The following is a 17,838-nucleotide window of genomic DNA, read 5'->3' as shown; positions in this document are numbered from 1 at the left end:
TTTTTGTGAGGGTGGCCTTAGCTAAAATTATTTCAAGTGAGGGTAAAATTTAAGCTAAATTTAAATCAACTTTTTAACCCCAAAAAGAGTTCTCCTATAGATTTTTTTTTTTTACATTTTATACTTTAAAGTTGTATCATCTCTTTACAAACTGTTTAGCTAAGTTACTTTTCAAATCACAACATTCCCTTAGCTAAACTTATTTCGAAAATTAATTTTTCCTACTAGAAAATTTCCGATTTAAAAGCTAAGGTTGGTAGTTCAAACTCCCCTCTTTTCAAAATTGACTAAGTACCTTTCAAAAAGTTTTTCAATATTGACTAAGTACTTTAAAATTGACTAAGTACTTTTCAAAAAGTTTTCAACATTGCTAAATATCTTTCAAAAGTTTTTTCCAAATTCATCTAAGTACTTTTCAAGCTTTTTTCACTTAGCTAGAAGTATTACAAGGAAATTGATTTTAAAAAGCTAAGTGGTTAACAATATCTTTCTAATTCTCTATTTTAACGTTCTAAAAAGATTTCTCAAAAAAATGATATTCTTAGCTAAGACCATTGCTCACTTTCCTAATTTTTTTCTTTACTTTCTTGCCTATTTTGATATATGGCAAAGGGGGAGAGTAATTCAAAATTCAAAATTGGTAAAAGTAATTCAAAATTCAAAATAAAAGGGGGAGTTTTTGTAAGCAGCTATTAAGGGGGAGTTTTGTATTATGCTTGTGCTATTTTCAGTTATGCATGCACTGTTATCTTTACAACACTTCTTTATTGTGTCTTTTTGCTTAACTTTGAATTTTAGTTATCATAATCAAAAAGGGGGAGATTGTTGGTGCGGGAAGCATCCGACGATCGAACTCAAGTTTTGATAATGGCAAATGATTCAAAGTTAAGATTATGTGTTATCTAACATGTGTGAATGAGGCTTTTCAGGAAAGTCCTAACTGCGGTTAGGCAGGAGGAAAACCCTAGGGGGTAGTAACCCTAGGTACTAGGGGGTAGTAACCCTAGGTCCTAAGGGGTGGTAACCCTAGGTGAAGGAAAATCCTAAGGGGTGGTAACCCTAGGTCCTAGGGGGTGGTAACCCTAGGTGAAGGAAATCCTAAGGGAGGTAACCTTAGGTTTTAGGGGGAGGTAACCCTAGGTGGCGAAAAACCCTAAGGGTGGTAACCCTAGGTCCTAGGTGGTGGTAACCCTAGGTAAAAAGTCTAGCCATTCTGGAGGACCAGACTGCATTAGGTATGCTCTCTAGAGTGGAGTAGGTGAGGACGCGCTCCCCGGAAGAGTGAACAGTAGGCGTCAGTTCGACCTAGGGTTTTCGGTCAAAAATTCGAAGTCAGAACCGGACAGTTCGTGGCTGTCAAACCTTTTTATTATTGTGTGTGCTAACTTTGTTTTGTAGGATATGTGGTTAGTTTGTGGACTAACATGTTTTGCTTGGATAAAGGAGCAAGATTTGCCTCGGATGAACAGTACTCGAGGCGCCCTCATGGAGCTTGAGGTGCCTTAGGTGCAAAGGAGCAGAGGTTGCGTGAAGTGGAGCTGGAGGCACCCTCATGGTGGCTTGAGGCGCCTCAGACAGCAGGTTGGAGGCGCCTTCAAGGCTTATGGAGACGCCTTCAAATGGATCAGTGATGACTTCTTCAGCATCTATCCGCGCGGCTGACTCGGCTCGTTGGAGGCGCCCTCAAGGGGCTTTGAGGCACCTCCAACAACCTTTATATGGGGTATTCAACCAGCACCTCAACCTATCAATTCTAAAGTGATTCATCCTTTGTGTACTGTTCAAGAAATGACCCAATAAAGCTATGACAAGTCCCCGACAACCCGGAGCTTCGAGATTTCGAATTTTGTTATCGATATAACATTTATTGCATTTAATTGTAAACACTTATTGTACTAAATTTGCGATATTATAGCTTTTGTCCACCGAAAGCGATCAACGATCGTGGACCTTGGAGTAGGAGTCGCCCAAGGCTCCGAACCAAGTAAATCTTGGTGTCTTTGTGCCTTGCTTTTATTTTCTATTCCGCTGCTTTACTCTTATTGATTTTCGAATCCGAAACGTGTAAAAGCTACGAGCGCTATTCACCTCCCCCCTCTAGCGCTTCTCGATCCAACATTTACTTCTTCTTTCGAGTTGTATCTTGTTGTTTAAGTTGTACAAGGTTTTTCCACCTCCGGATTATTCCGAGAAGAAGTGTTTTTGATAGTGGAGAGTGTGCTCGTATGTTGATCCTTAGATTAGTCACCTCATCTTGAGGTAGATGCCAAATAAATATTCTTGTTAGCATTGGAAGTTTACTTAGAGTTTATCTGCTGCAAAATCAACATCTACAAAGCAAGCGAGCTATTCACCCCCCACCCCTTCTCGCTCCAAAGTGACCCAACAACCATGAGTTTTGATGTTTGAACAAAGAGTTTAAGTTAGATTTACCCTTATATTTGATATGTGTATTTGAGTTGTGCAGATTTGTATGATACACATATATAACTTAGCTTGATAGCTTCTGATCTAGTGAATGATGGAGCATCTGAGGGATGGTGGACAAGGTAGCAAGGACAAGCTGAGGGAAGCGTACTTCAAGGCATACGCAAAGGATGACATTGGGACAAGTCGCGTGCTTGAATGCATTTGAGGGACAAGAGCCAAAGAAAGGAGCTTGAAGGTAAGAGATCAAGGCTGCAAAGAAGAGTCAAATGAGTCATGAGGGTCAGAGTGAGAGAGAAATGTACTCGGAAAAAGAAATCTTAGGTTTAGGGTTTTATCAATCGACCAATGATGGGACCAGTCAACTGAGGCAGGGCACAGAATGTTTCTGTGCCTAATGGCTGAAAGGATCAGTCGACTGGTGGTGGTATCAATCAACTGATGAAAAGTTGTTGGCAGAATCACAGGTTTTATGGGGTACCTTTGGCCAGCACCAGTTGATTGGTGAAAGCATCAGTTAACTAGTAATGGTTCCCAAACTCTATATAATGGAGCTTAGGATGACTGATCTTGATTGGCATAATTAATAGTAGTTAACCCTAATTAGTAGTTATCAAGTTTTCCAAGTACCTTAGGACCTTCCTTAAAATTTAACCTAATAAATCAATACAAATGTCATGAATAGGAAGACTTGTTGACCCAAAGCACTAACAAAATCAAGAGAAAGGTTTTGAAGAGATAGAGAATCATCTTCTAAAATCTCAATCAAAAGCAACAAGATAAGCCTTCATGTAAACATGCAATTATACATTGGCGCAAGTTCTATGCAACTTACTTAAGAAGGAGACTGTGTCTGTAGTCATACACGAGTTGAACTGCTGTTGATATGGTAAAATCATTGATATAATATTTAAGTTAGATAAAATTTAATTTGTAAATAAAAATTGATTTGTTAAATAAAATTGAAATGTTTAACAAAATCGATATAATGTTCGTACTTATATCAAGTGTGCATTTGTAGTAATTTGGCAATAATTGTAGGTGTAGTTTGACCAATTTAATAAATGATTAACTAAGTCAGATAATATTAAATATGAAATGATTAATTTGGTTTCATAGAAGTTTTTCATCGATTGTCAGGATAATCGAGAAGTACTCATGGCGGATAACTCAGGAGACCAGCAACCTTTTGTTGTGAGTTTCATTTGGAGTAAAATCTCTATAGATATGTTGTATATAAGAATCAAACTATAAATACTTAGGTGATAATTAGACGCCCTTCCAACCTTAGCTCCGGAGGCTAATTTGACCATACTATTGGGTTAAAGTTGAAGAGGTCTTGGCAAACATAAAATTTCAAAGAGTAAGCTTTTAATGGGTGAAATCCACATAAGAGGATCAAACACTTGCAATTTAAAGGCTCAAAAAGTGAGCTCTTGGTAGGTTTGAAAGGTTTGAAGTCTCAGGAGTCTAGGAATCAGATATTTATCATGAAGTCGGAAGAGTAAGCTTCATGAAAGTTGATATGGTATATTGTAAGTGGATCCAGAGGTAATATAGGATTAATGGTCAAGATGATATGCTAGTTAAAGTCAAGATGAAATGGTGGTCAAAGTCAAGGTGAGGTGACAGTCAAAGTCAGAGTATATGCAGCTAAACGAATCACCCTCGCTCAAGCTCAATTCCTCAATCTGCAGCAATAAGCCTTTAATATGAAACTGATCGACCCGAGAGTCAGTCGGACTTAAGGGACTTAGGGCTCCACTTCAATATTAAAGCACTAGCATATAACCGATTAGCCCTAGAACCGACCGGAGTTAAGGGACCCATCTCCCCATTCTCTAAGCATCTCTCAACATACAATCGGTCAATCCCAGAGCCGGTCAGACTTAGGGGACTCATCGCTCCACTCTTCAGTGCCTAGATATATAGAATAAACCTAATCGACCATAATGAACCAGCCGGACATACGGGACTTAGCTCCCCACTCTTCAGAGGTCGTCTCCCAACATATAGCAAAGGCAGTCTCCTAGCATATAGTCAATCGGGCTAAGATCCGGTTGAACTTACAGAGCCAAGGTATTCAGTATACAGTCGGTCAGCCCTACAATATAATTCTCAGCATATAGTCGGTCGGTCCAAGAGTCGGTCGGACCTTCGGGGCTCAGTTCCCCACTTCTCATGTGTCAGTCTCCCTTCGTATAGACGGTCGGATAAAATGCTGGTTGGATTGCCTCCAAGAGATAACAGTTTCAAAGAATCACAACTACCTGTCAGATAATAACAGCTACTCACCAAGGCGTATTCCTTACTCTGACATATGTTTGAAAACTCAATAATACACTAAGATACTTGCCTTTCAAGTGTGTTGTATTAATTTCAATTAATTTTTAAAAATATGTTTGAAAACTCTTCTACATGCACCAAAAGCCCAAAAATAATGTTGAAATTTATCACCATTTCTTTTAATTCAACGTATATATCTGGGTCTTTATATTTTAGCTCACGAAATAGTCTAGAGACATCACCATAATCCTTATTGAAATCACCTACCACCTTATTTATAACTTTCACACATGCATAGTATACCTTCCGATATGATATATTAACTCTGAATCATGATTTTATCTCATTCTGAATGTTAATGGATATATAATATTTTGATGCCACAAAATGACTTTCAATTTGAGAAGCTATAAATGAAGATGAGCATGCAGAATGATTAGTTGTTATCATACTAAGCCTGCACTGATAACACTCTAAATATTTTATAAACATGAACTCAATATCTTCCCTTACAATTATTTTCCATGTGTAATTTTTTATAACAGATTGCTTTAACTCTACTCTTCCCGTTGTCCTTTATTTTGTATGTGAAGCGTCTATTCATAGCATATTTAGCAAGTGCATCTTTAAAATATTTTTACATTGTGTATATCTACAATAAGAATTGATATATATATATATATATATATATATATATATATATATATATATATATATATATATATATATATATATATATATTTATGTTAGTACTATTAAAATTTAGTTTAGTTAACATTATGAAAATTAAAAAAAAAAATATGTTACCTAACCAACGCAAAATTCCTCAACAGAGTCATCTACTTCTTGCGTTAGCAATGGAACAAGTCTTGTGTTCATTTCTTCTATATCTTCAGCTAATGGAAACTACCCTTTAAGGTTACTATATTCGTTAGTGTTGATTGACTCATATAATAAAGAGTGCATATTATTTACTAAGAATTCATCCTCAAAAATATCCATTTGAATTTCTACTTCCATTCTATTCTCGTTATATTCTTGTCCAATCCACGTATCCTCAAAAAGATTTTCCTATCCTATAAATACCAAGTCATCCTCAAAACTAGGAGCTTGTTCATTTAAATTGAAATTATAATTAATAGTCTCTCTAGTATTATCCACAATACTAGAGGAAGTTGAAGGTGTCATATTGCTAGTACTCATATTTATATTTGAAATAATAGATTTATTTTGATTCTCTGTTTGTGAATTTATAGATTGCATCATACTATAACTATGATTACCTCATCATAAATTTGATCTTCCCTGTATTAATACAATAATAAATTAACCATATTGTAAATAAAAATTCTATTAAGATTATGAATATTTAAAAAATATAATAATCAAGGAGAGGAAGACAATAGATTATTAAATGTACATGTTACTAAAACTGTATTATAAATCTTTTAGAATTTATCATTTTAGAAATAATTATCTTTTAGATAAAAAGGTAATTATGGTTTTGATTTAAAGAGTTAAATCATCTAAAAATTTAAAATGTTAATCTTCCTATAAATTGATAATGCTAATCTATAAAATAGGAAAAAAGTAAAATCTAGTAGATGAAAATATATATCTCTATTGATCATGGTAAAAAACTTTGTCCTCGGTAGGATTTTAAATGCTACCGGTGCTTTAGAGTTTTTCTTGAATACTTGCAATTGTCATAACAATGTTGAAAGTTTTGGAGCTACTAGAACAATGATTTACACCAAACTAAAGCGCAAAACTTTCAATTCTAAGGATACTTTGCCCTACAAGAAGATTTGAGTACTGACCCAAAAAAAGAACATACCTAAGTTTCGCTCGACTGTTGCAATCAAAGATGGCCAGGAGGAAAGTTGCCTTTCGTTGGTTTGGACTTTGGTGGTTGGGGAGGGTTATTTGTTTTCGTTAAATTGCTGCAGCGTGCTGTAAATTGTCGGAAACACGTCGATGTTGGAAATGGTGTTGTGCCAGGTTTAGATTTAGATTTGACGAAGAAGTTGCACTGCTACCGGCCGTCGATGTTAGTTCAGACGCCCGTTGTGAAGAGAAATCGAACATGATTCAGATTTTTCTTTTGGTTTGGATGTATGTGACAGCCATGAGAGAAAATGTGAAGGGTTAAATTGGTATCTTATACATGATTTAATAATTTTTAAAGTAATGTAAGAGAAATGGATATTTGCTAAATTTAGTTGCGTAGTATATAAGAATAAATAAAAAAATTAAAATTTGAATTTTAACATGTTCTGAAAGTGAACTTTTAAATAGGTATAAACTGTATTTTAAATTTATTCAATAAATAATTTAAAAAAAAATTGTTTTTTTACATAATTAATTGACTAAAATTTAAACACTGAAAAATAATAAAGATCGTCCAATTTAAAAATCCGCTATCGTGGTCGTGATTCATCCCATATACTCTTTACAATTTATCAATTACAATTTATCAATTTACCATCAATCGATTATAAAGTGGGAGGATTTTTTTTTTTTTTTTTCGTCGTCGTCGTCGGCAGAAGACGTAGCAAATCTGTAACTAAAAAATACTATCAACCTTAGCACCTGCCGCCTGCGGTTGACACCAATCAGAACGCGTGGAATCAATTCCTAATAAGAGTATTCGTCCCGTATGATTAATTTTAAAAAGTATCGTCAGATCATTTAATGTTTTCTAAATTTATTTTCGTGGAAAAAATTGAGTGAGGCCACGTAAATTAGAGTTTAAAAAATTAAATACCTAATTTTAAAAATAAAATAAACTTCCACCAGCTTTTGTTCCCATCATTCCCAAGCCACTTTCCTTCGACTTAGCACACCTAGGTCCTAGACTTTACCTAAACGGCTAAACGCACCTTACAGAACAACTATTATAATTAAATAATCATCTCATCTCAATTTTTTAATAATATCTTTAAAATTCAAAATAAATTATCTACTTTATTAAATTTAAATAATTATTTTATATTATAATTATTAACTTAAAATTTATATTCTATGTTTTTATTATCTTTTTCTCTCTATATAATATCTATTTATTATATTAAAGACATGATATATATCCGATGTAATGTCGGAAGTTGTTACTAGAGGAGTTGTTAAGATAGTAAATTTATTTTTTTTATTATCTGATTTATAAATAATATTTTAACAAATAAATTTTATATATATAAAAAAATTATATAAAATATAAAATAAATTTGTCGAGCTCTTTTTCTCAAATGGTAATTAAATGATGTTAAATTTTTGAATGGTCCGAATCGATCACCTGATAGTCTAATAACTGAGATTATCATTTTCCTTTGTTTATGATAAAGTGCAGCACTCCGCCTTGCCTACCCCGCCCGGGATCGCTCATCGCTCTCTGTCTCTTCTTCTTCTGCTTCTTCTCTATAAAATAATCCAAAATCCAACAATGAGGAAGCTCCAACATTCCCCCATTACTCCTCGCCCCTTCCTCCTACTCACCATGGCCGCACTACTCTCCATCCCCCTCCTCTTCTTCCTCCTCCCCGCCTCCCTCCCCTTCCCCGCCGCCGCCCAGTCCTCTGCCATCTCCCTCGCATGCCGCGCCACGCGCTTCGACTCCTCCTGCCTCGACGCCCTTTCACGTTCCTCCGACCTCCCTCCCTCCCCCTCCTCCCTCGACTTACTCAAGGCAACATTGCTCGCCCCCCTCGACGCCCTCCCCTCCGCCCGTTCCCAGGCCGCCTCCATCCTCGCCTCTTCTACAGCCGCCCGCGCCTCCGCTGCTAGGAACTGCATCGACCATCTCGCCCTCTCCCAACGCCGCCTCTCAGACGCCTCCAATTCCCTCTCCGAAGGCCGCACTGCCGACGCCCGCACCTGGGCCGGTGCCGCCCTGCTTTACCAGTACGACTGCTGGTCGGCCCTCAAGTACGTCAATTCCTCCCGCCGCGTGGCAGATGCTATGGCCGCGCTACTCGATCTGACAGCCCTCACCAGCAACGCCCTTTCCATGATCGCCGCCCTTCAGCGATTCGGCCACGATGTATCCCTTTGGGCGCCGCCGCAAACCGAGCGCGACGGATACTGGGGCGACGCCCCAGCCTCCTCCGCCCTCCGATCCGGCGGTGGCGCTAGCTCCCTCATTTCCACCTTCCCCATCGACCGCCCACCCAATGCCACCGTCTGCAAGACCGGATCTTGCGACTACCGAACAGTCCAGGAAGCGGTCGACGCCGCGCCTGATTTGTCATCGGACCGATTCGTGATCCGCATCGAAGCAGGCGTTTACGAGGAGACGGTTCGCATTCCCTTCGAGAAGACCAATCTGGTGTTCATAGGGGACGGGATGGGGGTCACCGTCGTTACCAGCTCACTAAGCGTTGGTCAAAACCAGGGCGTCCTCACTACCTACGACTCCGCCACCGTTGCTGTCTTCGGCGACAATTTCGCCGCTCGCGACCTCACCTTTGAGAACAGCGCTGGCGTCGGCGCCCACCAGGCGGTCGCCTTCCGCTGCGACAGCGACCGCTCCGTGCTCGAATCGGTGGAGTTCAGGGGACATCAGGACACACTGTACGCCCGTTCTCTGCGCCAGCTCTATCGCAGATGCCGCATTACTGGAACGTTGGACTTCATCTTTGGGAACTCGGCGGCGGTGTTCGATCGTTGTAGCATCGAGGTGGTGCCGCGCGCTGAAGGGCTGACGAAAGCCGGAAGCAACCCGGTAGCGGCCCATGGGCGGACCGATCCGGCTCAAGCCACGGGGTTCGTGTTCAATAGGTGCTCGATCAATGGGAGCGCGGACTACCTGGCGGCGTACGAGAGGAAGCCAGGGGCGCATCGGGCGTACCTTGGGCGGCCGTGGAAGGAGTACTCAAGGACGGTGTATGTGAATTGCTATATGGGCGAGGTTGTGATGCCCGAGGGGTGGTTGCCATGGAAGGGAAACTTTGCGTTGAGCACGCTGTTCTACGGGGAGTATGGGAGTTGGGGACCGAGGGCTAGTGCGGCAACCAGGGTGAACTGGAGCTCCCAAGTACCGGAGGAGCATGTGGGTGTTTACTCTCTAGACAATTTCATTCAAGGGAATGAATGGGTTCCATCTGAGCAGTAAAGGATTTATGGATTGGGAACTGCTGGTGAGCAACTTGTGATGGTTTCTAGATTTCAGGTATTGTTCTACAGGCTCAATGATGCACACTGATATATAAGCCTACTAATTCCATTTCCATTTCCATTTCTTAGGGAATTTGATGAGATGAACACTGGGTCCGTTCTGTACTGACAAAGATTGATTGGGTTGTATACTGAGTGAGTTCTCTTTAAACTCCATGATTAATGCCTTTGAGGAGAATTAGTGGAGAATTTTAGGTAAATGAGATATGGTTGTCATGCAATGGTTATATCAATATGGTTACTGGGAATGCTCTTCCTGCCTTTTATAGCACTGATATTGAATTTAATTTTCTTTTATACCTCTTTTCTAGTGCAGAATCCTTGACCTATTTCTCATGATGAAGTATGACAAGCCAAAAGGAAAGATAGTGTTTCATTTTCATGACTTTTTTGTTCATTGGATGTACTGGAGCTACTTTTTTTAAGCCAAATTTCCTACCCAAAGTTTCATTTCTTGTTAAAGGGTGCACTTCCTTTTACCTCTCCATCATGTACCTGAAATATATTTATTGTTATGAACATTAATTTATTTTCTTTTTGAATTATTTTGAGGGCCTAAACTTTAAATATTATTCGATGGTTAGAACTTAACCTGATCAACAACATAAGTTACTTCAACAACAACAACAACAACAACAACAACAACAACAACCAAGCCTTTTCCCACTAAGTGGGGTCGGCTGTATGAATCCTTTTACGCCATTGAGCTCTATCTCCTATTATATCATCATCTATATTTAAATAAATTTTATCTTGTTTTATTGTTGCTAACCAAGTCTTTTTTGGTCTTCCTCTTCCTCGTTTTATATGCATGTTTATCATAGTTTCACATCGCCTAACTGGAGCATTTATTGGTCGTCTAAGTACATGTCCGTACCATCTTAAACGTGTCTCTCTGAGTTTTTTTATCACTAAGTAACTTTTTATTAAGATAGTAAATTTATCACTAATAGTAAATTTATCAAGACATAAAATTCTACAAATGTCACAAGCAAGTAACTTTTTTTTATCACTAATAGTTCCTTTGCCACTTCTCTTATCTTGCAATTTTTAGGTTAAAGCAATTGTCCAATTCCTATTGTTTAAGATAACAAACTTGCTAGTTGTTGTTGATGGATCTAGAAATTTTTTGAATATTTTTTTCTTTCTCTTTGTTAGGATTGTGCTTGAGAGTTTTGGAATGTATCTTGGTGGTCTTTGAGCACCGTGTTTGACCCTTATCCTAGGGTATTTATTGGTGTAGAGTTGTTAGGACAAGTAAGTTACTGGGTACCTCAGATGTCACTTTTAAGCAACAACACATGTGAAGCGAATTCTAGAGGAACCTGAGTTTTCAAGAAAATCTTTAAGATGTTTGTATTCTTCTCAACTCTGGAAACAACCTCTTGCAAAAAAAAACAGGATAAGGTTGCGTACAATGGATCTTGACCCCACATAGCGGGAGCTTCGTGCACCAGACTTCCGAGTATTCTTCTTAACTCTTGGTAACAATAGAGGATATTGGAGATGAGTTAATAAGGTGATAGCATATTAGCAATTTTTGTAGTAAAGTGGCACTCAAACTTCTGCCAACATTTGTTAAATGGTTTGTGTGACACCATAGTGGACAATGTGTGGCTAAAAGTTTTGTCAGCAATCACAACCCCAGCCACATTCATCCATAGGAAACAACCTTTGAAGAAGTGGATGGTGGCTTCCACCATCTATTATGTTGACCGATATTACCATATCATATAGTGAAGATCCATGCGATGGTGGATTATGGAGTTCCAAGTAGCAACTTGAAGTTACTATGAATGTGATTATATATACGTATATAATTAAAAACTCTTGAGACTGGCTATATTGAATAATAACAAGTGCATCTGTCTTTCCCATGTCTATAACATGTATGTACATACCATATTGAAAGATCTTGCAGTTGTTTGTAATATGTCAAATAAATTTATATCTATTTATAACATCTTGTAAGATTGAATATGAATCTCTTATACAAAATCTGAATAAGGTTTAGCAAAACCTAATTTTCATGGGAGATTTGAAATATGATAATAAATGATTGTGGTTCATTTCAAACAGTATTTAAAATTCAATATAGGAGAATATCAATTCAAATATTCCCTAATACTTGGGCATTAACCTGATCAACAACATATTTAAACTTCAATACATGGAATTAAATTAAATAAACATTTCAAACAATTTCATTTTATTTATTTTTTATCAATAACCACTAGCAACTAGTAGATTGAAACAATTTTTAATGAATCCAGAATGTTTTTTGCCTGTAATATTGCACATCTTATCTTCTTTGCTGGCGTGCTCAAAATTTTAGTTTTAATCATATTTTGACAATTTTTAGCACCTTTTTTCACCCTTATCCTACGGAAATGATATAAATTTGTTACAGAAGAAGAGGCTTGATGCTGGGTGATTGAGATATCGCTAGATGCATGAGAAATAAATAAACTGGATCCCCAAATGTCATTTTGCAAGCAATAACATGAGTAAAGGGGTACCTACTAAATTAGAGAAACCTGGGTTTTCTAGAAAACCTTCAAAATGTTAGTATTCTTCTAGACAGTCGTTAAAAAAAGAGAGCATTGGAGCTGGATCAAAAGGTGGTGCATAGTTGCACTAGATATAGTAAAGTGACACTCAAACTTCTCCCAACATCACTCTGTTGGATGGTTGGTGTGACACCATTGTAGACAAATGTGGTAAAGTGTTTGCTTAGTGATCACAAGCAGGATTGCACTCTCATCCAACTGTAAAGAATAGAACCTTTGCTGTAGTGGATGGTGGCTTCCACCATCTTTTCCTTTTCTTTGTTTTTGTGAGAACTCATTACTAGATTGAATGATAGCTAATAGAGAGACCATGAGGAAAGAGACCTCCTTGGCAATCCACTAAGTCCATCTGTTATGTTGACCACATTTGGTACAGCGAGGGTAGATAGTGAAGATTCAGTGTGAGGGTGGATTATGCTGTTAGGGTCCAAATAGCAGCTTCAAGTTAACATGAGTAACAGATTATCTTTTTTTTGTTGTTGAAAACTCTTGTTACTAGGTTGAATGATAGCTAACAAAGAGGAAACCAGACCTACTTGACAAAAGCACAAAGCAGCACAAAGTGCAAAAAGATGAGCCATGAGGATGAAGCCCACCAAGCATGTAATTTAGAGAGGCTATGGTTGTGTCATTCTTGATGCAAAAGGTGAATACGTTCGCCTCCAACGTTCCCGCCAATCCATCTTAGGATCAATACGGAGGAGGTAAATCACGGACGACTACTAGTTTTTGAAATAGTGACTAGCACATAAGGGAGATATTTATCTCGGTTTTGTCGAGATTCGAACCCCAGATCTCATGATGACAACATCTTATGTGCTAACCACTAAACCGTCTCGAAAGGACTATGGTTGTATCATTCTTAAAAGCAAACCAGGTGCAGGATGAAGTTTGAAATGCATCAAACTTTGAAATGCATCAAACTGCAAGGAAAATCAATAATTTGCTTGAACTTTTATTATCATTATTGTTTTGTTTTGTTTTGCTATTAATATTGTTCCTTGAATGCAAGGACGTAGATGATGATGATGCAGATGGACAAGAGGAAGATTGCTACGTCGATGGTGAGTGCGGTCATGGCCTGGTCGGTAAGCTCAATGTTCTTGCTGCTGAGGTGGTCGACGGTGAGACGGAGACGATGGCATTTGGTTCGTGCTTGCTTTGACACGAAGAGACTTGCAGGTTTAGTTGGGGGGTTTAGTTGGGGTCCGAGTCATTCAGCTCGCATGGATCAACATAACCCAAGCACTATGGATGGTATTGGTAAGGATATGTCAATGTGGCCAGCTCGGGTCTCTAAATGAATATGGTGTTCATGAATAAACTACTCGGTTGTCTATTCGATGTTTTAAAATAAATTAAAGAAGTTTAAACACTGTTAAATTGACTTTATTAGCATTTATAAATATTAATTGTGAATGATTCATAAAATTAATAATAATTTTATTATTTTGTATAAAATTTAATTATAATCTTTTTTACTTTTTTTATTGAAATATATAAAATATGATAATGTTTACATAGTTTTATAATTTTATAAAATTATTAAAAGAATAAAAAGAATATGTTTTGTGAATAAATTATAAATGTAATAAAATCTGAATTAATAAAATTATTAATAAAATAAATTAATATAAATATAATTTGATTTGCCTACCATTTGTATTTGGTCTGAGCCTCTCATAAATAGAAAGGTAAGAGAGTATTCTTAATCTTCGTCTAAAAGTAGCTTGAATTTACCGATGAGATAAATTTAAAATATAATTTATACATATTCAAAAGTTAACAAATGAAATATTCATTCCATTTTAAATTCAAATCCTAATTTTCTTTCGAGTGTTATATCATTGCACCATACTTGTGGGAACAATTAACTATCCTTTTTAGTTCGTTAACCTACGCTCGATGGTCCAAAATAAATTATTTTAATAGGTTTTTTCTCTCACAAATCCAAAGCTACTTTTATTTGTGGAACATAATAAATTTTTAATTTTAAAGAATGGTGAAATTTTCACTCTCAGTGAATTTGGGCCAAACCAACTTAATGGATGTGAGAGCATGATTAAGTTTCTAGAAGCATAAAAAATATAATGATAGCCCAACCTCCATTTAGACATTCATAGCTCAATCAAGATGGAACTCAAACTAATTTCATAGACCTGAAACTGTGTCATATGGTTGTGTTGAGGTCAATGCACTCAAACCACCATGAGTTCATTTAGCAGTCTTACCTTTTTGTCTCTCTGTTTTTTTAATTTATTTTTATTTTCAAAGCCTTTGGTCTAACTAATCTTAAGGTGGATTGTTCAATCCCACAAGTAAGCTACCAAGTAAATTCAGAAAATACAAATAGGTCTTTTTATGGTATTCCAACGTCATCAGTGGTTCAAACTTTGTGGACATTCGAAAATGTTCAACGCGAGATTGAAATCCTCACTGCATGGGAATCATTCTTATCGCTTATCACCATATCGTGCCCCTAAGGGTGTTTTACCTTACTATATATATAGATCTTACAACTCGACTAATTCTGGAGTAGATGAGATGATCCAATCTTATATTCCACCCACTAAGTAAATTCAGAAAATTCAATGGCTCTTGACATGATGTCCCAACTTCACTAGTAGTTCAATTATCATAGGTATATTGTACATAAGAATTGGACTTTGGTTGCTTGAGAAATGCACTATACTTTTTTCCATCACACCAAATATTTAGGTATTTTACCTTACTATCTTTGTTGACAAAGGTAAAATTATCACCTTAACAGTTCGAAACCTTAATCGAACGGCCTTCCATTTTACCTTGTCATCTTGATCTTTAACTTACTTTAGTGACTCGAGATAACTAGATCATATGCTATTTTAACTTCTTGGAATGATAATATTAAAAATAGTAGATCTGTAAGAGGTGCAATATTTGGGGAAAAGAAGTCATTTGAAAACTTCTCAACTTTAAATGCATCTATTAAGAAATTTGCCAATTATATATTTACCTTCTATTTATATTACCATTATTTCAGTTTTATATATTTGAAAAATAAACATCATAGGTTAAAATTCCCCTTCATGAAAGTGATGAGAGCGACTCACACAATAGATAATATATTTTAATTTCCTCAATTTCTTATCCACACTCGATTCACTCCCATCTACTTGCACTTTACCTAGGAAGAGAACTCGAGCCTTAAAATACCTCACAATCTCAATACATTTAAGTTTGCTTTCGTACCAACAGTGGTGAGGACGAACCAGTAACCAACGATCTTCACAAACACTAAAAGGCTCAAAATAACACTTGTGTTCGTATATCAAACAGGAGGTACATTTGATCTAACTCAGACTAAATAGCGTTTTACCAAATTCCAAAGAGTTCCAACACAAGTTTTCATCATGGATGCAAGAGTAATTATACTTATTTACAGTGTACATTGAATGAATACAATGTATTCCTTTGGACAAGGTCAAACCTGTTGATGAAGAGCGTTTGTGCATTGTGAAGGATCGAGACTGGTCAGTATAAATGTGTCCTAAGAGCGCTTGGATTTTCCTGCACTTTGTAGTTCCTTGTGGAGATAAAATGCTTCCCCTTGGTCCTCGTTCATCGCTCTTTTCTCTAGACTGCACAGCGTGAGTTGCTTCAGCAGCTTCTCCAGGCACGAGTGCATGCACCTATTTGGATCCTTAAAGGCAGGATTTGTGGATAAAACTGCAGCATTTACTGCATCCGCTACAAACTCACGCTGCGGCAAATCAAGTAGATATCCAAGGCTCGATTCTTCAGGAACTTTATAGGCGAGCAATCCAACGATGTCCTACCCATACATGAAAAGAGACACCGGTGGCACAAAGCATTAAGGATATAAACAAACAACCAAAAGTGAAGAGCAAATGCTACAGCAGATCAAGTTGTATTTCTGCTCTTCACATCACAGTATAAATATCTATAGAATGTTAACTTGAGATGCATGACCACACCACTGATCTTAAGGTGACAATTTATAACTGTCATAGTGATAAAAACTAATGTTAAGAGTGTTAGGTTAATAGAATATTATTTAGTGAGTTTAGACTCGCACACTTTAGATAAGAGTTACCATATAGAGTGTTATATTAAGATTCAAAATCTCAAGTTATATTGGTGTTTCGGTCTTTAATTAGAACCATATATTTTCGGTATCGTGCCAAACAATATTGTTTCGGTATCATGCTCAATGATACTGTTTTGGTATTATGCTGACATTCCGATGTATAGTGTCGGTGACGAATTGAAGGTGGAAGGAGATGAAGAAGCAAAAGTAGAAGATAGGACAACCATGTACCTTAGTTCAAATTTGTTTTTCATCCAAAATGGTATATGGTATGATTTTGACATTATCTTATACAAAGACAAACTATAACAAAATAATATTATCTCAATTTATCTTTAGTTATGCATTAGAAAATTAAGAAGTGTCGAATGTTGACGTGAGCAATTAACGACATGATTGATACAACACAGGACACACGGTCTATGTTGATTAGTATCGAATTTTGATAATTTATCAAACCAATATGTTGACCATTTTGTCCATAACACTATATGAGATTTCAAACCATGTGCTATGTATGGATAAGATAATAGTGTCTCTTATGAGATTGCAGTAGATTATTTTCCTGGCAGGATTAAGATTATTTCCCCATAAGGCCACCACCAATGGCCTTCTCTCATCTCTTGATTCATTCTCCCCTCATCATTTCTCATCTCTTTGAAGCAATTCTCAATCCTTGATACCTTCCAAGGCAAGAACCTTCTCCATTGGCTCATCATGGACGAGTGTCTACCATTCATCTTGCTTCAAATCTCTCAATTTTAAATTCACTACTGTCACTTCCAGATTCTCTTCATTTCTCTTGATTGGATCATCTCCACGTGAGAAGTTTCACAGGAAGTTAGGCTTCTTTCACTCCTGTTCAGGATAATCAGTACCAAATTTCATTCAGCTCATGAGTGCCTCGCTTCCATCTCGCTCTTTGCCCACTCATTTTCTTCTATACAAGTGGGCTGCATCACACAAGCTTCCTTAGTCATCTTCTCCTAAACAAATGCCACCTACAAGACCTCTTCTGCCAAATCTAGTCTTCAGAAGAGTTTGTACTACCTCCACAGGCCAGTAGGAGGCCATGCCCTTGTCACATGACCTTCCTGATACTTGACATCAATCTGTCAAGTTTCCTTTTCTACTCTGCTTGGTCTGTTTTTAGCTGCTCTTATACAGGCAAGGAACGGTTTACCTCTCATACTTGTCTTGAAGTTTATATTTAACTTTTAACTCTCAATCTCTCATCTATTTCCTATCCTTGTGCACATCTCTCTTGTTTTTACATACCACACCCAGACACAA

General features: G+C 37.2%; 2 protein-coding genes across 14 annotated transcripts in view; one reads left to right on the top strand and one right to left on the bottom strand.

Annotated features, from left to right (window-relative positions):
* Window positions 1-7,994: 7,994 nt before the first annotated feature.
* LOC121968061 (probable pectinesterase/pectinesterase inhibitor 64) lies at window positions 7,995-13,886 on the top strand. Of its 13 annotated transcripts, XR_006107924.1 has the most exons (4): window positions 8,000-9,880; window positions 9,955-10,020; window positions 11,044-13,159; window positions 13,468-13,886. XR_006107924.1 is itself a non-coding variant. In XM_042518596.1 (2 exons), the coding sequence occupies exon 1, from the start codon at window positions 8,156-8,158 to the stop codon at window positions 9,821-9,823; it is 1,668 nt and encodes a 555-aa protein (XP_042374530.1). In that variant the 5' UTR covers window positions 7,995-8,155; the 3' UTR covers window positions 9,824-9,848; window positions 9,955-10,427. The 13 variants fall into 13 exon arrangements, 1 of the variants encoding a protein (XP_042374530.1); XR_006107937.1 differs by lacking the exon at window positions 11,044-13,159 and having other exon boundaries at window positions 7,995-9,848; window positions 13,475-13,886; XR_006107932.1 differs by lacking the exon at window positions 11,044-13,159 and having other exon boundaries at window positions 7,995-9,848.
* Window positions 13,887-15,740: 1,854 nt separating this feature from the next.
* LOC121968049 (ran-binding protein M homolog) overlaps window positions 15,741-17,838 on the bottom strand; it is a 30,626-nt gene continuing 28,528 nt past the window's right edge. The window contains exon 10 of the mRNA XM_042518573.1: window positions 15,741-16,269. Within this exon, the coding sequence (XP_042374507.1) occupies window positions 15,985-16,269 (285 nt within the window). The 3' untranslated portion in view covers window positions 15,741-15,984. The remainder of the gene's footprint in view (window positions 16,270-17,838) is intronic.

This window comes from Zingiber officinale, chromosome 1B (assembly GCF_018446385.1).
Source record: "Zingiber officinale cultivar Zhangliang chromosome 1B, Zo_v1.1, whole genome shotgun sequence".
Lineage (NCBI taxonomy): Eukaryota > Viridiplantae > Streptophyta > Magnoliopsida > Zingiberales > Zingiberaceae > Zingiber > Zingiber officinale.
The sequence above is the reverse complement of the archived record's forward strand: the minus strand, read 5'-3'. Positions and strand labels throughout refer to the sequence as shown.

Coding starts and splice junctions, on each gene's coding strand:
- LOC121968061 (XM_042518596.1), top strand. CDS start 8,156: ATGAGGAAGCTCCAACATTCCCCCATTACTCCTCGCCCCTTCCTCCTA.